We start from the raw sequence: 23,893 nt of genomic DNA, 5'->3' as shown, positions 1-23,893 counted from the left end.
GCGCTTAGTTTATAGTCCACTGCTAACAGGATATGAGTGTTAATATTCAGAACGTTAAGTTTCACCAGCTTTAGGTAAGCAGGAACACAGTGCCCTCTAGCGGTTCCAACTCACTCACAGTATTGCTCACCTAAATTGATATTGACGCAATTGGAAAGCGTTGTAGTGTTCCTCCACGTAAAGATAAATTTAAAATCGATAGAATTTTTCTACAGATCATAACATTTTAAACGCGATACTTTCATCAGATGCTTGTGTATGATTATGTCGTTATTTTGGTGCGCGGTACTAGCGGAATGGGTCTTCGTATGGACATTTCGACTGGGAAAAAAAGAAAAATAAATTAATTGCAAAAGAAGAAAAAAGAAGCCAATTAATTATACTGATTCATTGTCTTACGGCGTACACCCAACCGCACTCTCTTCTGTGTGGGGTTCATTATTACCTACACCTAACGAGCTGTAAACCCTGTTGCGTATGTGCCTGTGGGAGACAATGCAAACCAAAAGAAAACTGGTACTTACCCCCAGTATTACACAGCAGGACTCGCCATCGTCTCACGCTTCGCTGACGCCCCAACTGCAGACAGCAATCACGAGCCTGTATGTAACTACTGGGATTTTACAGCGAAAGCACCTCGGGGCGTAATATGAAGCACAGGTGTTTCCTAATTTCTTTTGTAAGGAACATTTGGTTCACGTGATTAAAGCGTAAAATATTACTTTATCATTTGACACGAAAATTGGTTATTTTTAAACGAATTGCAGGTTATTTCTATTTTGCATTTTCTACAGACTTATTTACAAAGTTTCCTCTTGCCAAATCGTCCAGAATTAAGAATCGTTATTCTGACGTTCTATGACAAGTTACGATGGCAAATGACAAGTTCATCAGTTCAACTACAGTACAACTTTGCAGTAGCTGTAGCAATTTTTTTTTTGAAAGGGTAGCAGTCTTGTTAGTGGTAGTAGTAGGCTAATTGTATTAATAGTTTCAGTTATGGTAGTAATAAAATTAGGCTAGTGGTAGCATTAGCAGTAGCAGTAGCATTAGGAGTAGTGGTAGCAGGCTAATATTACAAGTAAAATCGTTCACGTTGTGGTAGCAGTAATGGCATTAGTATTGAGGTAGCAGTTCGTAGTTCCCTAATGTAACATAGGGACAGGCTTGTTTCCTGCGGCTAGTCTGTTGACGTTATCCTTGGCTCCTATGCTGTCGTGTGCGCTTCAGAGTTCATGCTGTTAGCAGTAGTGAGAAAGCACACCTTCCACCTGTAGCATGTGACTGTGCTCTTCTGTACTTTAATCTGCGCGCACTGTGGTTTCCATGGTGATGGAAGGACAGGCGTGCAGACAGAGTAAAAACAATACACTTGGGAGCCCAGTCCTGACAGAAATTATATCTTTCCCCACCTAATTATCATCCTGTTAAACATATGCCAGTGTAATAATGGAAGCGATTGTCATGTGTGGGATGTTATGCATTCTTTATATTGGGCATATATTTGTTAAATGCCTTCTTTATGCAGTTCTGTGTGTGTGTGTGTGCTTTGCCAACTTCTTCTTATCCACATCACACTTGACTTCTTCCATGGAGAGGATTTAAGGAGTTTTCATATTGACATTGGCAAAGAGGTGAGACTCATCTTTGCTAAGGTTTTTATTAGTAACTATTTAATTTCATGCCAGAGATTACTATGAAATCCAGATCATCCAAGGGAGGTGCAGAATCAGCAATGGCTTCAACTATGAAATGGTCCAAGCCTGTTTTTCCTCAGAAAAGACAACCTTTCATGGCGTGCCAACAAAAATATCTGGGATGTTGGAATGGTAATACTTAATTTATGTAGCCTACCCAAATCCACGCAGATTCTGTGGAGATAGCAGTGTTCATAGTGGATTAGTGTATACAATTATCGCTACAGTATAGTTGCACTATGCCGAAATCATGTTACCGGTAGCAGAGGGATTCATTTATCACTTTGGTCTGGAAATGCTGAGGATTACTGCAGTAACTATGGATTATGAAACCATGAAGATTAGAATCTCATCCACTGTATTTCCTAGAAGCCACTCTGGGAACTATTTTATTCAACCCCACCATACTGCTACTGCTATTATTATTCATGCAGAACATTACAACATGAGAGCATTTGCTGAAGAGGCTTTCCTTTCGCCTCGCTTCTTTTAACTGTCAAATCACAAATCCTTCCTAATGGTGAAACTGGTACAGCCAGTACCTTCCTGACATCTCACGCCCAGTACTTTGTACTGGTGTCCAGTAATGGCCTCGTTGTGTAAGCTTCTCTGCCGTCAGTCTACAACAAAGATCATCTGATCCAAACGGCAGGGTGATGAGATCGCACGGTGCTATTTTTCCTACTTCAAAACTCAAAATGCTCCACCGATGTGGAAAAGATTCAATCAGCTACGTGGCAGAGACTCATTTCAGCAATCAACTGCACACAGAGATAACGAGCTGAACCGTGAGAGATAACGCAACACCATGCAATCTACATAAATCACAGGATTTATCTCACAGATAAAACATATCATCTTTTACACCCTTATTTTTCCCCAGTCACATGTTCAGGAAATGATGTCACAGCTGGTGTCACATGGACTGCACAAAAGAAACATGCTGTTTGTAGAACATGGATCACTGGCATCGTAGAGCCACGGAAGTAAAGCAAAAGGCTCTGAGTGGCCACAGTCAATAAGGGCATGTTCCACCATCAGCAATCATCAATCCTGTATCAGCCATGGATAATTAAATGAAGCATTCAATTTAAAGGGGTGCAGATGCGGCTCGAGTAGATGCAGTGCTGTTTAATGTGGGGAGAATCGGTACTGGGCTGAAGCCAAGCCGGCTCCTGGCACTTAGAATCTGACAGAACCACAACAGCATTCCCAGGTCCAGAGAAGAACCTACACTCTCATAAAACGAGGTAAGAAAAAGTGCTCAAAATGGTACAAATTCTCGCTACTGCAGTGCTACCCTATAGGTACATAAAGTCGTATCCTTCACATTTTTCGCTTGAGAAATGGTATTTATTAGCACCCAAACAGAGCATGATTGTGCTTTCTGGGTACATTTGGGAAATTTGTTCCCAAAGAACAAAAGAATTGTTGCACAAAAAAAATGTACCTCCACTGCACCTTTACATCTGAGAGTGTAAACTCCCCTGACCCCCATCAGAACCAGAACAGAACTGACACAACCCAAGCAGAACCAGACCTTTTCTCCATAAGCTAAATATCTGCACATTATTGGAGATAAGCTTGGAGAAATTGCATAAGGGAGAAAGGGCCATTTTGTGGATTGTGTTGATGAACAATGTAATTAGAGACTGTTAAACTCCAGAATAAGCAAAATAAAAGAAAACAAACGAGCATTAATGAACCAGTCTGCTTTTCCAACAAAGAAATCAGTAAACAACCAGCTCTTCGCAGAGATCATGTGCCAAAATAAAGCCTTCTAAGAGCAACACTGCACCCTGCAGTAAAACAGAGGAAATGCAGGACATCTTCATTTCCAGAGAAGGGGTTCTCAGACTCTGTCCTGTGTACGTATACTTACTACCAAAGGCTTCAAGTTCAGATCAGTCAGATCAACTCATTCTCTCTAAGGTGATATATGACACACAATTAGAAAGAGGCAGCGTGTTTTAATTGATTAAAATTATAGCCTATAGAAGTCAAATCAGTGGAGACCTAATTGCTGTGGCCTCCTGGTCACTGAAACCAAACCACTGGCAGAGAAGGAAGAGTTCAAAGAAAAACAATAACCGAGTCGGCATGGCTTCCATTGAAGTTTCAAGAAAAAAATACTGAAAAATAGATTAACTAACTGACCAAGACATTGGCAACAAAAAAAACTCAACACACACAATGGGCCCCAGGACCAAGTTTGAGAACCTCTATTCTAGATTGTGTGCCACTTGCAGTGAACTGTTCATGGTGGTTGATTGTGCACATGTATACAAATGCAAACATCACACGCGCACACACACATCACATGCGCGTGCGTGCACACACCCGCACGCACACAGTCCACAACTGCATAACTTTTAAATTAAAAAAAAAACCATTTCATCAGATCTTTAAATATCAAAACTTATCTTAAACTTGTGCCCAATGTGGGCAGTTTCCCCCCAAAAGGCCATGAAAGATAAATAATCATGTAAAAAATATACACACTGTAATCCTTCGATTACGTAGCGATAATATAGTTATAGGCAATAAGAGCGATTTCCTGCGATTCACAGCACGGCCGCCATCGCGCGTAATGCTGCTAGTTTACAGCAGGGCGGCGGTGGCGAGAGAGCAGGCCAGCAGCGCGGACCACAGGGCCCCGGTCGCCGCGGCGGCGGCGCTGGGCGTGGTGACGGGCACGGTCGCCGTGGTGGTGGTGAGGTTGAAGGCCTTGTCGTGGACATAGCCGATGATGGAGCGCGCTCCGACGTACGCCTCCTCGCACGTCGGCCCGATCTGCTCCTCCGGCAGACGGAACCCGTGCTGGCCCTTGTCCCGCAGCTCGAAGGTGAAGGAGAACGGGATCCCCGTCAGCCGCGCCCAGTCACGCGAAGAACCCGAATTCGGGTCTGAAACCAGAGAGAAACACTGAGGAGCACAGTAATGCACATAGATCAGCCCACTGAGAAGCACAGTAATGCACAGAGAACAGCCCACTGAGGAGCACAGTAATGCACAGAGAACAGCCCACTGAGGAGCACAGAGAACAGCCCACTGAAGAGCACAGTAATGCAGAGAGAACAGCCCACTGAGAAGCACAGGTATGCACAGAGAACAGCCCACTGAGGAGCAGAGTAATGCACAGAGAACAGCCCACTGAGGAGCACAGAGAACAGCCCACTGAGGAGCACAGTAATGCACAGAGAACAGCCCACTGAGGAGCAGAGTAATGCACAGAGAACAGCCCACTGAGGAGCACAGAGCACAGCCCACTGAGGAGCACAGTAATGCACAGAGAACAGCCCACTGAGGAGCAGAGTAATGCACAGAGAACAGCCCACTGAGAAGCACAGAGAACAGCCCACTGAGGAGCACAGTAATGCACAGAGAACAGCCCACTGAGGAGCACAGTAATGCACAGAGAACAGCCCACTGAGGAGCACAGTAATGCACAGAGAACAGCCCACTGAGGAGCACAGTAATGCACAGAGAACAGCCCACTGAGGAGCACAGTAATGCACAGAGAACAGCCCACTGAGAAGCACAGTAATGCACAGAGAACAGCCCACTGAGGAGCACAGTAATGCACAGAGAACAGCCCAGTGAGGAGCACAGTAATGCACAGAGAACAGCCCACTGAGGAGCACAGTAATGCTCAGAGCACAGCCCACTGAGGAGCACAGTAATGCAGAGCATTGTGCACAGAGTGATGTCACAAAGCCCTTGTCTACCCGGTCTGAACTGCCCACCGTAAGCCCTATGATAGAGTGTTCTTACACAGGACGTCGGGGGAGGTGCCCACGGTGTAGACCATCCCATGCACGCCCTTCATCGCCTCAGCAGCCGCCAGACCAACCCGCATCTGCAGGAAACAGGGAGATGCGCACCGCGAGAAGGTAAATACACACACACGCACACACACACACACACACACACGCACGCACGCCTCAGACTCTCAACCCCAGGCTCACCAGCTCGTCGTAGTTGGGGGCCGAGATCTGCGGGTGCCCGTAGGGTACGAGGATCAGCTGCCCGTAGGAGTGTATGGTGAGGAAGCAGAGGATGTCCTCGGCCCTCTGCTGCACGAACTCGGTCACTGCAACAGCTTCCCTCTCCGACAGCGGCGCGGGCCCGCAGTAGATCTCAGAACAACAGTTCCTGGAGATTCCCACCACTGAGGAGAGGGAGAGGGAGAGAGGGGGGGAGAGAGGGAGGGAGAGGGGGGAGAGAGAGGGAGGGGAGGGAGAGAGAGGGGAGGGGGGAGGAGAGAGAGGGAGAGGGGGGGAGAGAGAGGAGGGAGGGGGAGAGAGAGAGGAGAGGGAGGGGGGAGAGAGAGAGAGGGGGGAGGGGAGAGAGAGAGAGAGGGGGAGAGGGAGGGAGAGAGAGGGAGAGAGATAGGGAGGGGGGAGAGAGGGAGGGGGGAGAGAGAGAGGGAGGGAGAGGGAGGGGGGGGAGAGAGGAGGGAGGGGAGGGGGAGAGAGAGAGGGAGAGGGAGGGAAAGGGAGGGGGACAGAGAGAGAGAGAGAGTTTCACGTCCGTCTTTATTAAGAAAAACATTTTTGTTTGATAGTGGATGACCGAGTTCCTGCAATAACACATAACTTCAAAGCATCACATACTGCACATCTTTAATCCAATGAAAACTGAAAATTAGTACAAGCAAAAATGGGATGGTGCAATCCATCTGACTGCTATTGATTCAATGTGGCAATTTTTTTATTCTCTTTCCCTAATCAAATAACAGGGAAAAAACAGATCACACTTTTACAGGTACCTATTAAGAAATGCTGCCCACAGATAAAACCTGTGTAGCATGAAGGTTAAAAAAATACTATTCTTTATGGCATATAGTTATGGATACGGAGAACACAGTAATGACGTACAGTATGTGGCTGTGCAATGCAGGGTAACAGCTCAATGGCCCCTAATGCTCACCTAGTTTGATGTACTGCAGCTGTACATTTTAAACTCTATTACTATTATTAGGACGGTGTGTAGCACAGTGGGTAAGGAACTGGGCTTGTAACCGAAAGGTCGCTGGTTCGATTCCCGGGTAAGGACACTGCCGTTGCACCCTTGAGCAAGGTACTTAACCGTAATTGCTTCAGTATATATCCAGCTGTATAAATGGATACAATGTAAAAATGCTGTGTAAAAGTTGTGTAAGTCGCTCTGGATAAGAGCGTCTGCTAAACGCCTGTAATGTAATGTAATTATTAACTGCACCACTGAATTAAAGCGAATAGAATAAGCGAAAAATAGTGAGCACGTTATCGTTTCAACGAGCGCATTTCCGAATAGCACATTTTCACGTATGTTTAGCGGCATTTGGGAGGACGGTTCATCGCACGGTCGGGGGAACGCAGAGGGAACTCACTGCCCCAGTTGGCGTAGAAGTTGCGGTTGAGGTCCGTGCCGTAGCAGGTGCAGCCGGCTTCCCGGGACGCCGACCGGGTCTTCCTCCAGAGGCGGGTCTGAAACGGTGAGAGCCGAGAAGTCGGTAACCGTCGCACGGCCCAGCTTTTCCCGCCAAAATCTTCGGACGGAGAAAATGGGACTCGAAAGCCCAGAGGAGAAAGGGACTCACGCTCTCGTTCACCCAGGAGTACCGGTAGCCGTCGACGTTCAGCACCGGAGTGACGTAGATGTCCACGTTCCTGAGCACCAGGTTCAGGCGCTCGTCCGTTTTGTACGTCCGTAAAATCTGTTTTTGAAAGAGCGTGAAAGAGTGTGAGGTGGCGACAGGGACACGGGGAGACGCGAAGACCCCGCCCCTCCCCGCAACCCTGCCGCACTCCAATAGCCCCACCTCCCACTGCGCCAACCAATCCCCACACCCGATAGCCTAAATGCATCAACCAATACACAGCCCTCCCTATTAGCCCTGCCCGGCACGGCGCCAAGCAAAACCGCCCGCCCCTCACTGGCCACGCCCCTCACCTCTTTGACAAACCACTGGCAGAAAGCCGGAGCGATCCACTCCCTGGCGTGGATCCCGCAGTCCATCCAGATCGCCTTCTTCCGACTGCTGGACTCCAGGCCGATCTGGGAGGCAACAGGAACACAGCTGCCATGCCAAACACTCGTTTTGACTCCGTCGCCCAGCTTGCACAGCTGCGCGTCACAGGTAAACGTGTCCCCAGGGGAAACCTGGCGCTGTGCAGCCGCGTGAAGGCCAGACGCCGCCACAGCAGGGTCTAAACCGTGCGCACTGTTGTGTGTGCTGAAAGATTCGTGCTTCCAGCAAAAAGGGAGCCTCTTATTGGCTGACGGGTTTAAATCCCATCATGCCTGTATGTCCCCCACCCATGTGTCGAATGCAGGGATACAGAGCCCCCTTCCCCCTTCCCCCTCCCCCCCGGGGGCTGAACTTACCTTCAAAAGGGTGATATTATTGCCCTCGTACGTCTGGCCGTACACCTGAGAGGACACCAGCCCTGGATTCGCCTTCACCACCTGCTCCATCCACGTGAATATCTGCAAGACACAAGCAGCTGCACAGTGAGACCGGCAGCGACAGCCCACTCATCGGAGAGGGCGCGGTCTCTCTCAGCTCTTACTGGGCGCGAGAGCAGTGGGACGGTCTCTCAGCTCTTACTGGGCGTGAGAGCAGGGGGACGGTCTTTCTCAGCTCTTACCGGGCGTGAGAGCAGGTGGACGGTCTCTCTCAGCTCTTACCGGGCGTGAGAGCAGGGGGACGGTCTCTCTCAGCTCTTACTGGGCGTGAGAGCAGGGGGACGGTCTCTCTCAGCTCTTACTGGGCGTGAGAGCAGGGGGACGGTCTCTCTCAGCTCTTACTGGGCGTGAGAGCAGGGGGGCGGTCTCTCTCAGCTCTTACTGGGCGTGAGAGCAGGGGGACGGTCTCTCTCAGCTCTTACTGGGTGTGAGAGCAGGGGCGCGGTCTCTCTCAGCTCTTACTGGGCGTGAGAGCAGGGGGACAGTCTCTCTCAGCTCTTACTGGGCGTGAGAGCAGGGGGACAGTCTCTCTCAGCTCTTACTGGGCGTGAGAGCAGGGGGACGGTCTCTCACAGCTCTTACTGGGCGTGAGAGCAGGGGGACGGTCTCTCTCAGCTCTTACTGGGTGTGAGAGCAGGGGGGCGGTCTCTCTCGGCTCTTACTGGGCGTGAGAGCAGGGGGACGGTCTCTCTCGGCTCTTACCGGGCGTGAGAGCAGGGGACGGTCTCTCTCGGCTCTTACCGGGCGTGAGAGCAGGGGGGCGGTCTCTCTCAGCTCTTACTGGGCGTGAGAGCAGGGGGACGGTCTCTCTCGGCTCTTACTGGGCGTGAGAGCAGGGGGACGGTCTCTCTCAGCTCTGACTGGGCGTGAGAGCAGGGGGACGGTCTCTCTCAGCTCTTATGGCCGTGAGAGCAGGGGGACGGTCTCTCTCAGCTCTTACTGGGCGTGAGAGCAGGGGGACGGTCTCTCTCGGCTCTTACTGGGCGTGAGAGCAGGGGGACGGTCTCTCTCGGCTCTTACTGGGCGTGAGAGCAGGGGGGCGGTCTCTCTCGGCTCTTACTGGGCGTGAGAGCAGGGGGACGGTCTCTCTCAGCTCTTACCGGGCGTGAGAGCAGGGGGACGGTCTCTCTCAGCTCTTACTGGGCGCGAGAGCAGTGGGACGGTCTCTCAGCTCTTACTGGGCGTGAGAGCAGGGGGACGGTCTCTCTCGGCTCTTACTGGGCGTGAGAGCAGGGGGACGGTCTCTCTCGGCTCTTACTGGGCGTGAGAGCAGGGGGACGGTCTCTCTCGGCTCTTACTGGGCGTGAGAGCAGGGGGACGGTCTCTCTCGGCTCTTACTGGGGCTGAGAGCAGGGGGACGGTCTCTCTCGGCTCTTACTGGGGCTGAGAGCAGGGGGACGGTCTCTCTCGGCTCTTACCGGGCGTGAGAGCAGGGGGACGGTCTCTCTCGGCTCTTACTGGGCGTGAGAGCAGGGGGACGGGTCTCTCTCGGCTCTTACTTGGCGTGAGAGCAGGGGGACGGTCTCTCTCGGCTCTTACTGGGCGTGAGAGCAGGGGGACGGTCTCTCTCGGCTCTTACTGGGCGTGAGAGCAGGGGGACGGTCTCTCTCGGCTCTTACTGGGCGTGAGAGCAGGGGACGGTCTCTCTCGGCTCTTACTGGGCGTGAGAGCAGGGGGACGGTCTCTCTCGGCTCTTACTGGGGCTGAGAGCAGGGGGACGGTCTCTCTCAGCTCTTACTGGGGCTGAGAGCAGGGGGACGGTCTCTCTCAGCTCTTACTGGGGCTGAGAGCAGGGGGACGGTCTCTCTCGGCTCTTACCGGGCGTGAGAGCAGGGGGACGGTCTCTCTCGGCTCTTACCGGGCGTGAGAGCAGGGGGACGGTCTCTCTCGGCTCTTACTGGGCGTGAGAGCAGGGGGACGGTCTCTCTCGGCTCTTACTGGGGCTGAGAGCAGGGGGACGGTCTCTCTCAGCTCTTACTGGGCTGAGAGCAGGGGACGGTCTCTCTCGGCTCTTACCGGGCGTGAGAGCAGGGGGACGGTCTCTCTCGGCTCTTACGGGCGTGAGAGCAGGGGGGCGGTCTCTCTCGGCTCTTACTGGGGCTGAGAGCAGGGGGACGGTCTCTCTCGGCTCTTACTGGGCGTGAGAGCAGGGGACGGTCTCTCTCGGCTCTTACCGGGCGTGAGAGCAGGGGGACGGTCTCTCTCGGCTCTTACTGGGCGTGAGAGCAGGGGGACGGTCTCTCTCGGCTCTTACTGCGCGTGAGAGCAGGGGGACGGTCTCTCTCACCTCATCCATAGGGTGGTACGTGGTGTAGTTGTACTTGTCCAGCTGCAGGACCTGCTGGCCATTCTCCACAGCTCTACAAACACCAGTACAGAGTAGCAAAGGTTAATTAAGCATCAGCTATACACATTCAACAGTAAGCACTACACACCAGCATGCGCACGCACACACATAGACTACTATGAGAAAATAGCAGCAACACACACAGCACTACAGTGCATCTGTAATTGACCACACACCCACAGTGCTATTGTATGACCTAACTGTAACACACACACACACAGCTATCGTAGGATTATAACTGCAAACCCACAGATACAGCGGTTTGTCGTTTCATTTTGCCCTGCAGCACCGAGAGAACTTCCCGCCAGAGGCAAATTGACTTTTTTCCCTCATCTACTTGTTCTCGCAACCACCACCAGGTGGCAAATGTGAGCCATCATAAGAGTGGTCCGCCCCAACTTTATTCGCAACCATTTAGGTCTATTTTGGGATAATCGTCCTCAGTACTCTGAGTTTCGATTGCGCTTTCTGAATGGAAATAATTCCATGCATTTTATTTCACCCATACCACAGATTTCTTTGATTAATTTTATTTCGATTGAGTTTCGACTGCCATAGTTCTGCTATCATTGGATAAACCTAAAATGTTTACTTTATTTGTGGAATAGCTATGTCTGTGTGACGACATACCACATCTCGTTCTTTGAATTTCTTTGACTAGTCATACAATGCGACCAGTCGGAATTATAATTCAAGATACCTGTTATTATAAAAGGACTAGTAAGAACGATAATTCAAGATACGAATACCTCATCAAAATACCTTTTAAAATGTTAAAATTTGAGTTACGATTAGTCATAATTTAATTTGAGATGTCTGGAATTCACGTTTTGGATGGTCAAAACTGAATTGTAGATATCTTTAAAACTTAATGTCGAACAGTAACTTCAGTCTTGCGACACAAAATTTAATCTGAGATATCTGAAATGAGCATTTTGACTCATACATACTACCATAGACATCTGTAATGCGTCTCCGGTCATGTGAATAAATGTAAATAAAAAGAACTTGCCATAAGGGGCTGACCAGTCGTCTAGTGAAAGAAAATGACGTCAACAACAATTCTTTTTTTCGACATCAACGCAGTATAGTGGAAGGTCTCTTTACGGCACTCCGCTGCCCCCTACTGTTACACACATGTACACCCACAGCACTAGAAAACAACCATAACCACTGGAAAGTGCTAGATGTGTGATCATATCTTCACGAGGATAAAAAATAAGTTAAATATATAACGGTTAGTCACTCTGCATGGAAAACCAAAGGTCTGAACCCTGTGGGTAAACTCTTCATGACGTAGCTGCAGGGAAGCACTCACCTGTATGAAGCTCCACAGCCACCCTGCAGGAACAGAGCCAACACAAGCAGCCCAGCAGAACCCAGCATGGCCGTGCTTACTTCACAGTGTCCTACTTAAAGTCCTACTCCAGCTCTCCACCTACGGCGCTCACCGACTCGGGGGTTTCGCCTCCGCTTTTAAAAGGGTCAACAGGCGTGACCAATGTGAGCACGCAGCTCAGCCCCGCCCCTCACCTCATCATAACCCCTCTCCTCCCACCGCCATAAAGATTGGACGCACAATCTTATCTGCGATGTACGCTGATTATTCACTTTCACCCTCTTTTCAACCCCCCACAGGCATGCAATAGCCCGTCGTCTTGTAGTTAAACATGAATGCAGCTTACCAACAGGTCCTGGACACTTGCTTTGATATTTAGGCTACTTGAGGATTAGAGTCTGAGTTGGGGCATATCAAAAATCTTTTTAAACTTTTATATACACGCTGTACTTAGAAAATAAAATGACACATTTGTGACTAAAAGTACTACAAAACACACACACACACAGAATTGATTGCAGTTTCGCTCAATTGAACTCAATATTCTGGAGACACCAGTGCTTTGTACAAAGTTTGGGAGGGCTAATCAACATCGACTCAGCTAGCCTGTTGATTCAAATAATCCATGAAGAGAAAGAAAAAAACCCTCTAATATAGCAAAAAGTACTCATTTTAAACACGTTGCTCGAGTCTGTGAAGGACTATCACCACAGCGTTGTAGGCTTTATGTTGACAAAACAGGATTTGAGTTTTACTGAATGTGAATCTCCTGCCAGGCTCAAAATCTTGGGGGGAAAAAAAAAAAAAAAAGCTATTTGGCATTTTAAGAATTGGTCATATAAAAGCACATTTTGTGAGTGTGCATGTGTGTGAGTATATGTGCGTGCGTACAAATGTGTGTGAGTGTGTGTGTGTGTGTGTGTGTGTGTTCAAGGGTGAGGTGCATAAAATTAGTGGAGAGAATGAGAGCTGTTTACTACACTCTGTTCCCATCACCCAATCAGTGATTATCTCTGTGATAGAGGGGCAATAACTTTCATTCAGCTGAGTCAAAGGCAATACTCAGTTCTGCCCAAAAGCACCGCACAGGCGCTCACTACTAAACTTGGCTTCGAGAATGGAATAATGTCATCCAAATAGTGTCGAAAGATTCCCAGATTAGTTTTGTTTCCAGGCAGCTACGTCAGTTCCATAGGGTGTGGTAAAAAGACCTCTACTTTTAGACTCACAGCAGGTGACAGGACTGATTTCACACGCCACTGGATGGGCTGTTCCGGTAAGGGAGTGTGGGGGGGGGGGGGTTGTGAAAGAATGAGGGAGGACTTCCTCAGAGATAGTTCCCGAGGCAGGGTGGGTGCAGGTCAGCCAGAGACTCTGGTTTCCGCCAGCAAAGCTCCAGGCACCCAGAGGCACCTGGTTATCAGATATAAACCCCTCCTCTGGGTGGCACTGGCCCTCCAATGGCACGGTGTGCTACAGTCACAGGCCTGTGTGTGTGATGGGAGGAGTGCTGCTCTATGGTGGCAGATCACATAGGGGTGACCCACAACTGGTGATCTGTGATGGGGGAGCAGCACACACACACTTGCAACACAAAATACACACAATAGGGCCGTCTGGGTAGTGTAGAGGTATAAGCACTCGCCTACCACCGCAGAGACTCGGGTTCAATCCCCTGCAGTGGTACCTCTTGGTCAGACGTTCCTACGAACACAACTGGCAGTGTTCACGGGTGGGAAGCCGGTGAGGGTATGAATCCTGACCATTGCATTAACGACTCCTACTGGTTGGTCGGGGCGCCTGTTCAGCAGGGAGGGGATCTGGGGGAGATAGCGTGAACCTCCGCATGCGTTACGCTCTCCCTGTGAAACTCCTCGCTGTCAGGTGAAAAGAAGCGGCCGGTGACTCCACATGTATCGGAGGAGGCATGTGGTAGTCTACACCCTCCCAAGACCGACAGAGGATAGCACATTGACCAGGACTGTGATACACACAGGGAATTGGTATAACGACTAAATTGGGGAGAAAATAGGAGAAAATGGCAAAAAAAAAAAAAAATACACACTACCCAGGCGGCCGTATTGTGTGTATTTTTTGTTGCAAGTGTGTGTATTCCAGAAGCCACAACGTTTCACAATGAGAATTAACTCAGTGCTGTTGCATTGATGTGGTATTTTTACATTTTTACATTGCGTATTTTGACTGTCTTTTTAAGACACCAAAATAAGCACATTAATAGAATGGAACAGCAAAGTATTGCTTGACTTGACTTCAAATTGAGCAGAAAATAAGACTTGGTTTTGATTTGGTTTTGAAGCAAGATTTGTTGGAGTTATTTCAACAGCATAAAGAAATCTAATGTAACCCATAAACCTTACAGCTTGACCATAAATAATAATAAATACATATAATTATGCATAAAAATCTATGACTTACATAACAGGATCATGGCAGGATATTAAAATCTTCATCATAAGATTTACAATTACAAGGAGATTAGCTATCAGCAACATATTTATTTTCTTAGCACACGAGACTTCACAGTTTGCATTTCATTAAGTTGGCCTTTCCTTATACAGCCGATATTTACCGAAGCAATTTTGGTTACAAAACGATCCGACAGTCGTGTCCCACCTGTAATTATAAACAGAACTACCCAGTCAATAACAGCAAATATATGTCAAGTGTTATTCCACCAATTCTTCCAGAACACCAGGGGTCACAGTTCATTGATATGGAGTACAAAACATTCAGCAGAACTAGGAACCTGGGCTTTATCGCCCCAATAAATTATTGAGACACACCATGTGATAGCAGTTCTTTCCAACGGCTGATCGCTGTATTCCTGATATAAAATAATTAACCAGGCTGTTAATAATGCATCTAATTGCAATGCATGTGACTGAAGATGTAATAATGTAATAGAACAAGGCTGGGTGAGATTGATTCATAACACACCACCTTTTGTGGTAATTGTACTGCATATCGATTGAAAGATAAATAACAGGTTTTTAAATGCAAGGCACAAAAATGTACTTCCAAATAATAAGCATCTGCAAATCTCACATTAGCCAGGAGGTGGCAGTAAAAACGTGGATAAGTTTTCCCAGTGACTGAGTGAGTCGCGCGGAAGGGAGTGAAAGAGAGGCTACTTCAGTCTCCGCCAATCAGCTCGGTGACCATAGATAGACTCTATGGCTCTGACACACCAACAAATATCGAGGACCAAACCTGTCAGAATTAATTACACAAGATAGAATGTATTCAATTACATTCCGATAATAATACAAATAATAATTAAATACACCTGTTGCAAAATATTTGCTCTTCACAACTTCGTTAGTTAGGCGGAATGTTGTTTTAATTAGGTGGAAGTTCGGACGATTCCAAGGGCACTGGCTGACAGGGGCCCTCAAAAAAACATTAGAACATAGGATTTGCTGTGCTGGGGTGTTCTCATGGGGCCCAAAACCATGGTGGCACCCCTGGACAGGCTCTGCAAAGCCATGCCAATAGTCAACAAAACACGTGTTACTGGTAAGCTTATGGAATTGTCAAGATACCGTGACAGTAAAAAATCGCCCCTACTTTGGCCATGTGTGTATGCAAAGTAATTAAAATTAATGCCTTACTAGCGATACAGATAAGTGAACTTGTCAAGAACATTTCTTATGCTATGAATTATAATTCACTAATTCACCGGTGATTACAATACATATTCCAAAGACATTGCTGCAAGTTTTAAATATATTTAGAAATGGGGTCAATGCTTAAAATAAAATAAATATCAAAATATAAATATCAAACATTATTTGGTACCGTTTATTCACACTTTTAGATTAGCTTGAAAAATCTTCTAAATCTCCAGCGTTTCCTCTCTTCCCGCACGCAGCTCCCCAGTGTCACCGCCCCTGATCGGAGAAAGTCTCAGCGCGCGCCTCAGCCCGGTCAGCTGGCACAGATGGACGTCGCGCGGTACAGCTGAGAACTGCTAGTTTCTGAAACCGATCTTATGCTGCCGAACGACCGGTAGCTCGATGGGGTTGACGGACGTCTTTTACGCAGTGTTCTGCTGTAGATGTCACGTGCAGCAGGAAATCGAAGAAAAGGACGCAATATTAAGGTACGGATTTGGGTTCAAAAGTTACACGCGACCGAGTGTTGATACTATTGTTTAGATAACTGTTGGATGCAAATAAGCATAAGGTCATGTACTTTTGTCCTCTTAAATCTTAGATCTCCATTTTCCTTTTATGTCTTTTTTAAAGCATTTTAATAAAATTAGCAAATAATCGAGACGAAAATTGGAAGGGTTTTGACTGCAATCAAGGAATCAAAATTATTGTGGACTCAAGTACCAGTGAAAGAGGTAAATCTGGATTGTATCTGTGTATCCTTGAGTAATACTTTGACCAAAAAAACCACTAAAGATAACCGGTTAACAATGATTATAATATTATTTATAATAGTTAAATTACACTTAGGTGAACCATCATAAATTATATAATGATCACCGTCATCTTTTGCATCACCAGTAATTCTTTAACTCAGCAATTAAGCCTGCTTCTTTGTGTGTTTGGGGGGGGGGGGGGGTGACTGGGGTAGGGACCTGATTGTAGCGCCACAGAAGGTTCAAATACCCTTATCTGGTACAGTGCACCACACCCCTGCCCGTCCCCCTGCACAATGTCTGGGGGTGCAGAGGCCAGAGTTTGGCGTTTTCGGTCAGATGTGTGCCGGGTGTGACGCGTGAGCGCCCCCCTCAGGACCAGCATGTTCAGCGCCAGTGAGCAGAGTCAGGATCCGGAACGGGCGGTGTGGGCCAGCTCACGGGCCCCCAGCTCCGCCACAGAACCCCAATCTGACCGAGAGCTGCGTGCCTTCATCATGATGAGGAACCAGGCGGACAAGGACACAGAGGTGAGCACCTGTACCTGTCAGACGGAATCCATTCAGATCAATCAGGTTTTGAATTTTAGTGAATTAAGCATACTCCAGAAGAATCACTTGTAAGATTCGTGCAAGCTCGGTGGGTAAATCTCATGGTGAGAGCTGCGGTTTCTCCTTAAGTAATTGTGTAAAATTAATGGTGCTCTAATTCCTGGAATGTCTGGGAAATGAACTGCACACAAGACCTATGACTGGAAACAAGGAGGCCTTCTCTCTGAGACCTCTCCTGCTCGAGAGGAGCACTCACGCCGCCCCGCCACCACACTCAAACATTACAGCTGGGGGACCTGCGTAATCACGGGAGCTTCGGCACACAGACAGTGTGACAGAGAAGACAGGCAGGCAGGCAGGCACACACACACACACACAGACACAGACACGCACACACACACACACACACAAACACACACACACACACACACACACACACACACAAACACACACACACACACACAACACACACACAACAACACAGACACACACAGACACACACAGACACACACACACACAACCACAGACACACACACAGACACACACACACACACACACACAAACAAAACGCATGCAGACACACACACACACACACACACACAAACAAAACACATGCAGACACACACACACACACAAACAAAACGCATGCAGACACACACACAAGACTGTTATACTGACGACAAACGGTACTCACTGAACAGACACAAAACAGGAACAGAAGACACCCAGCAGAGCACAATGCAGGACAAGACACACACACACACACACACACAAACAAAACGCATGCAGACACACACACACACACACACACACAAACAAGAACGCATACAGACACATACACAGAGTATGCTGTTATATGCTGACTGCATATATCTGGTTATTTGTCTCCACTGAATCAGGGGATTAGGTCATTTAAACAGGAAAGTGAGGAGGAGGCTCACGCTTGTGCAGGTCACATGCATGTGTTGACAAGTTTCTCTCACTTACTGTATGTACTGACACATACCCATCCTCACGCATGACCGAAACCGTGAGGGGCGCAGAAGTCTCACGTGAAGCGATATTGCACAATATCTTTGAGAGAAAAGAGAAGTAGACGTGTGTGGAATTCTGTAGTGCTCCTCTGATAACCTGCTAGGAAGCAGACGTCCAGCCGCATTCCACGTAAACAGACGCCGCCTGTGAGGACAGGCATGTGATGCTGTTTTGTTGGCCAATTCAATTACCGGGCACTGGCATGGGGAACAGACAGTGCAGGTGGCACTGAGGTATGGGAAGAGTGCGAGTCTGGGAAATGTAGTGAGGAAGTGCATGTGAAGGAAAATGGAGACACTCTCTGTACAGTCCTGTGACCTCACACACTGCACACTGGGACAGCTGGTGTAACTCCACACACTTCTTTCAGCAGGTATTTTAGGGCCTCGCTAATGCGTGCTTTTATACCTGAGCAGCAGCCTGTGATGTCATGGCCAGCAATCACATGGCCAGTAACTCTTTACAGAAACAAAATGGCCTCTTGGTGTGAAAGTTCAGTCTACCTGTATGTGCTACGGTTTCACTGCAGAGCAGGCATTGAGGGTGAAGCACTACTGAGCCCCATTCCACATGCATGTGGGCCAGTTTCCTACATGCCGGTGATGTTAATAAACCATTTCCTGCTTTGCTCAGTGAACAGGCTGTAGACCACATGCTCTTCATTGACTTACTAAGTGAATATAAGGTAACCCAATAAGGATGTTTTGGAGCCCGATTTTGTTGACGGGGTAAAGTCCCATTTCCCTGTAGGCACGGTTTCAACACTGTATAACCAAGCACAGAGTGATGCACACAGAGGTAAAGCAGGGACATGTGGTGCTGCAGGTTCTATTCCCTCTGACTTTGTGACCTGCACAGACCCCTGGCCAGCACTAGCAAGACTCATTGCAGATTGCTCGTTCAGACAGCGAACAGAACCCCGCCAGAGTCCTTGAACCATGCCGCAATTCTGGAGCATCAGGCCAGCCTTCCGGAACCATGTGAAAGTTCTAGAAAGGGCTAAATTCAATTTTGGAAATGGCTTGTATTTTTTTTCCAGCCAAGACGCAAAATACATCTTTTTTTTTTTTGGTTTGTTTTTTGGTTGTTGTTCTTCACAATTTCCAACTGTTCCAATTAGATTTATTGTACATTTAGACCAGTTATTAAACATATTCCCAACTTAAACTTGCATATAAAATGTGTAAATTTTTTTTATAAAACTAATTTGTACGCAGCACAGTGCAGCATTCCATTTGATGCACAGAACTCTGCTGAAGGAAGGAAAGCTTTTGAAGGCTGTGGGCTCAGCCCTTCCTCTTGGTCTCTTGTTTCAGGAGTGGGAGAAGCTCAACTACGACATCCACACTCTCAAATACACCCAGCGGGAGGTCGGCACGCGCTGGAGAAAGATCCTGCTGCAGCTGGGTAAGACAAACTCATCCATCGCTCGCCTTCTCTCTGCCCTCTCAACGCATATTTTCACCTGTCCTTCGACAGGCTTGCAGTGCGTTATGTCCGTTAGCCTGTCGGTGTGTTGCTGGGTGTGTGTGAATATGCGCGCTGCGTTGCCGTAGGCTACCAGGGGGAGGTGGACGGGCTGCTGATGGTGAGCAGGCAGGGCACGCCGAGTGACTGTGGAAACCTGGCCGTCGCCGCGGAGATGCTGCAGGCCCTGTGGGCGGAGTCCAGCCTCTTCCCTGCGGGATACTGCGCCCAGGACAGATATCTCTTCGTCATGGTAACGCATGCCGATTGTGCCACCCAGCACAGCCCTGCTACAAAACCTCCCCTCCGTCCTGTGCAACCCAGCACAGCCCTGCTACAAAACCTCCCCTCTGCCCTGTGCAACCCAGCACAGCCCTGCTAAAAACCTCCCCTCTGCCCTGTGCAACCCAGCACAGCCCTGCTACAAAACCTCCCCTCTGCCCTGTGCAACCCAGCACAGCCCTGCTACAAAACCTCCCCTCTGCCCTGTGCAACCCAGCACAGCCCTGCTACAAAACCTCCCCTCTGCCCTGTGCAATCCAGCACAGCCCTGCTAAAAACCTCCTCTCTGTCCTGTGCAACCCAGCACAGCCCTGCTACAAAACCTCCCCTCTGCCCTATGCAACCCAGCACAGCCCTGCTAAAAAACCTCCCTTCTGTCCTGTACAACCCAGCACAGCCCTGCTACAAAACCTCCCCTCAGTCCTGTACAACCCAGCACAGCCCTGCTACAAAACCTCCCCTCTGCCCTGTGCAACCCAGCACAGCCCTGCTACAAAACCTCCCCTCTGCCCTGTGCAACCCAGCACAGCCCTACTAAAAACCTCCCCTCTGTCCTGTACAACCCAGCACAGCCCTGCTAAAAACCTCCCCTCTGCCCTGTGCAACCCAGCACAGCCCTGCTACAAAACCTCCCCTCCGCCCTGTGCAACCCAGCACAGCCCTGCTACAAAACCTCCCCTCTGCCCTGTGCAACCCAGCACAGCCCTGCTACAAAACCTCCCCTCCGCCCTGTACAACCCAGCACAGCCCTGCTAAAAACCTCCCCTCTGTCCTGTGCAACCCAGCACAGCCCTGCTACAAAACCTCCCCTCTGCCCTGTACAACCCAGCACAGCCCTGCTAAAAACCTCCCCTCTGCAACCCAGCACAGCCCTGCTACAAAACCTCCCCTCTGCCCTGTGCAACCCAGCACAGCCCTGCTAAAAACCTCCCTCTGTCCTGTACAACCCAGCACAGCCCTGCTACAAAACCTCCCCTCAGTCCTGTACAACCCAGCACAGCCCTGCTACAAAACCTCCCCTCTGCCCTGTGCAACCCAGCACAGCCCTGCTACAAAACCTCCCCTCTGCCCTGTGCAACCCAGCACAGCCCTGCTAAAAACCTCCCCTCTGTCCTGTGCAACCCAGCACAGCCCTGCTAATAACCTCCCCTCTGCCCTGTGCAACCCAGCACAGCCCTGCTACAAAACCTCCCCTCCATCCTGTACAACCCAGCACAGCCCTGCTAAAAACCTCCCCTCTGCCCTGTGCAACCCAGCACAGCCCTGCTACAAAACCTCCCCTCCGTCCTGTGCAACCCAGCACAGCCCTGCTAAAAACCTCCCCTCTGCCCTGTGCAACCCAGCACAGCCCTGCTACAAAACCTCCCCTCTGCCCTGTGCAACCCAGCACAGCCCTGCTACAAAACCTTCCCTCTGCCCTGTCTAACCCAGCACAGCCCTGCTAAAAACCTCCCCTCTGCCCTGTGCAACCCAGCACAGCCCTGCTACAAAACCTCCCCTCTGCCCTGTGCAACCCAGCACAGCCCTGCTACAAAACCTTCCCCTCGCCCTGTCTAACCCAGCACAGCCCTGCTAAAAACCTCCCCTCTGCCCTGTGCAACCCAGCACAGCCCTGCTACAAAACCTCCCCTCTGCCCCGTGCAACCCAGCACAGCCCTGCTACAAAACCTCCCCTCTGCCCTGTGCACCCAGCACAGCCCTGCTACAAAACCTCCCCTCTGCCCTGTGCAACCCAGCACAGCCCTGCTAAAACCTCCCCTCTGCCCTGTGCAACCCAGCACAGCCCTGCTACAAAACCTCCCCTCTGCCCTGTGCAACCCAGCACAGCCCTGGTACAAAACCTCCCCTCTGCCCTGTGCAACCCAGCACAGCCCTGCTAAAAACCTCCCCTCTGTCCTGTACAACCCAGCACAGCCCTGCTACAAAGCCTCCCCTCTGCCCTGTGCAACCCAGCACAGCCCTGCTAAAAACCTCCCCTCCGTCCTATGCAACCCAGCACAGCCCTGCTAAAAACCTCCCCTCTGTCCTGTACAACCCAACACAGCCCTGCTAAAAACCTCCCCTCTGCCCTGTGCAACCCAGCACAGCCCTGCTAAAAACCTCCCCTCTGTCCTGTACAACCCAGCACAGCCCTGCTACAAAACCTCCCCTCTGCCCTGTGCAACCCAGCACAGCCCTGCTACAAAACCTCCCCTCTGTCCTGTGCAACCCAGCACAGCCCTGCTACAAAACCTCCCCTCTGCCCTGTGCAACCCAGCACAGCCCTGCTACAAAACCTCCCCTCTGCCCTGTGCAACCCAGCACAGCCCTGCTACAAAACCTCCCCTCTGCCCTGTGCAACCCAGCACAGCCCTGCTACAAAACCTCCCCTCTGCCCTGTGCAACCCAGCACAGCCCTGCTACAAAACCTCCCCTCTGTCCTGTGCAACCCAGCACAGCCCTGCTACAAAACCTCCCCTCTGTCCTGTACAATCAGCAGATCCAAAATCGCATGAAGCCATTGTATCAAATAACATGGGTTTGTTAAATTACAATTTCTGTTTGAGAATGACATATTAAATTGTCTAATTTATTGTAAGTAATGTTTATTATCGTTACTGTCATCTGCAACAATTAATATTTGTAAGCATGTGTTTGGTTAATGGTTTATAAGAAATATTTCTAGTCATGTGCCTCATTTATAATATAATAACATAATAATTTTGCAGGATCGGCTGGTATCTCTCGACAGCGCTGAAGACTTCGTCAGACTGGCAAAGGAGAAATATCCAAAGACCGGATAAGAGGGAGTGTGAGCGTGTGTGTGTGTGTGTGTGTGTGTGTGTGTGTGTGTGTGAGTGAGTGTCTGTGTGTGTGCGCCAGAGAGAGAGAGAGAATAAATAAATCTGTCTGTAGCTTTATGCGTTATAATGCTGTACATATTATCTAATTTCAGAAGACGAATGTTGCCTGATGCGAGGCTAATAGGCTCAGACAGGTACAGTTACAGGGCTGCCAGACGACTTCTTACGCTGACCAGTCCCTGACGACTATACCCGCAATCAGAACTACTGATGCACCAAGTGGATTATGGAAACAAATGGTACCTACAATATGGCTCTGAGATGTTGTTTAAGAGTTCCATGATTTCTGCAATGCAGTCCATATAAAATGTAAATTCTGTAACATATATTAGTTTTTTTTTAACTTAGTATTTTTTTTTGTTGCTGGAAGACAAATTTAAAAGCTGAAAATAAAAGTGAATACTGAGAAATAATCACTGGTTCCTATTCAACAGTGCTTACTGTAAAAATAGCATAGCAGTGTTTTGGTATACACACACTACATACAAACCAAAGAGCTACTGGGTTGCCATATGCACATGTAATTCTTACTTCTGACCAGCAGAGAGCAGTAATGTCCGCCTTTTAAGAAAACGTGGGAAAACGGTTAAGTAGAATTCAGAAAAACTGTAAAAGCTGTGGATCAATGGACAGATCTTCTGTTAATGACGACATAAAAACCGCAGAACAACAGAAACAGGTAACATTATTCTCCAGAGGGTTAAAGAACACTTGTTTCTCCTCAGAATGGTATACTCTGCTCAGTACTGTAAATTGATCTGTTCTAGCAGGTCAGTGTAAGAGTTTCAGTGCGTACTTCCACAGGCCGGTGTAGCCTGTTAAATCCATCTGTGTGGCAGAATGGGGGGGGGGGCAGAGGGTGGATTGGGCAGAGAGTGTTGGGGCATCTGGGTCTGTTATATACCCAGGCAGCACAATGCAGCAGGCTGTATAGCCTTTTCCCATTGCCTGGCTTTGTGACTGCATTCTGGAAACTCTGTAAAAATTAGAACATTCTGGAAACGACAGCCTTACTGAGACTGAACAAGTCACTGAAACACTAACAGTAGCACCAGACCTGAACCCTGGGGCGACATAGCTCAGGAGGCAAGACCGATTGTCTGGCAGTCGGAGGGTTGCCGGTTCAAACCCCGCCCTGGGCATGTCGAAGCGTCCTTGAGCAAGACACCTAACCCCCAACTGCTCTGGCGAATGAGAGGCATCAATTGTAAAGCGCTTTGGATAAAAGCGCTATATAAATGCAGTCCATTTACCATTTACCCTGAGACAAGCCAGATTCCAGTGCTACAGTACAGAGGGAAAGCAAAGCCTCACACTCGCATGCCAAGGGCGGATCACACGTACTTTCATCACGTGTCAATCACGCTGACACACTCACACTCTCATTGGGTGTGCATTATCACACTCGCCGTGTGTGGAGCACACTTTCCCTCTCCGTGTGTGCACTAAAGGGAGTGTCCAGTCCAGGACTGAATGGGTTTTATGGAGT

The 23,893-nt window shown here is 49.0% G+C and overlaps 2 protein-coding genes across 5 annotated transcripts in view; one reads left to right on the top strand and one right to left on the bottom strand.

The window, feature by feature from the left end:
• Positions 1-23,893, bottom strand: part of cpo (carboxypeptidase O) — a 104,805-nt gene that overhangs the window by 15,576 nt on the left and 65,336 nt on the right. For 2 of the 4 annotated variants that reach the window (XM_064310664.1, XM_064310665.1), the window contains 8 exons: positions 10,438-10,510; positions 8,070-8,171; positions 7,635-7,739; positions 7,282-7,398; positions 7,072-7,168; positions 5,666-5,868; positions 5,472-5,556; positions 525-4,603 (listed from right to left, as the gene is read on the bottom strand). In XM_064310664.1, the coding sequence (XP_064166734.1) occupies positions 4,299-4,603; positions 5,472-5,556; positions 5,666-5,868; positions 7,072-7,168; positions 7,282-7,398; positions 7,635-7,739; positions 8,070-8,171; positions 10,438-10,446 (1,023 nt within the window). In that variant the 5' untranslated portion in view covers positions 10,447-10,510 and the 3' untranslated portion in view covers positions 525-4,298. Of the gene's footprint in view, positions 1-524; positions 4,604-5,471; positions 5,557-5,665; positions 5,869-7,071; positions 7,169-7,281; positions 7,399-7,634; positions 7,740-8,069; positions 8,172-10,437; positions 10,511-11,815; positions 11,980-23,893 lie in introns of those variants that run through there. The other 2 variants (XM_064310662.1, XM_064310663.1) reach the window with 2 other exon arrangements.
• Positions 15,588-22,817, top strand: LOC135241108 (melanoregulin-like). The gene is made up of 5 exons (XM_064311246.1): positions 15,588-15,959; positions 16,603-16,756; positions 19,129-19,219; positions 19,369-19,532; positions 22,270-22,817. Exons 1-5 carry the CDS (start codon positions 15,874-15,876, stop codon positions 22,342-22,344), a joined length of 570 nt encoding a protein of 189 aa, XP_064167316.1. The 5' UTR covers positions 15,588-15,873; the 3' UTR covers positions 22,345-22,817.

Source organism: Anguilla rostrata, chromosome 15 (genome assembly GCF_018555375.3).
Source record: "Anguilla rostrata isolate EN2019 chromosome 15, ASM1855537v3, whole genome shotgun sequence".
NCBI lineage: Eukaryota > Metazoa > Chordata > Actinopteri > Anguilliformes > Anguillidae > Anguilla > Anguilla rostrata.
Note: the sequence above shows the minus strand (reverse complement) of the source record. Positions and strands in the feature narration are given on the sequence as shown.

Coding starts and splice junctions, on each gene's coding strand:
- LOC135241108 (XM_064311246.1), top strand. CDS start 15,874: ATGGGGTTGACGGACGTCTTTTACGCAGTGTTCTGCTGTAGATGTCAC. Junction 15,960..16,602: donor GAAAAGGACGCAATATTAAG/GTACGGATTTGG, acceptor CGCCCCCCTCAG/GACCAGCATGTTCAGCGCCA. Junction 16,757..19,128: donor AGGCGGACAAGGACACAGAG/GTGAGCACCTGT, acceptor CTCTTGTTTCAG/GAGTGGGAGAAGCTCAACTA.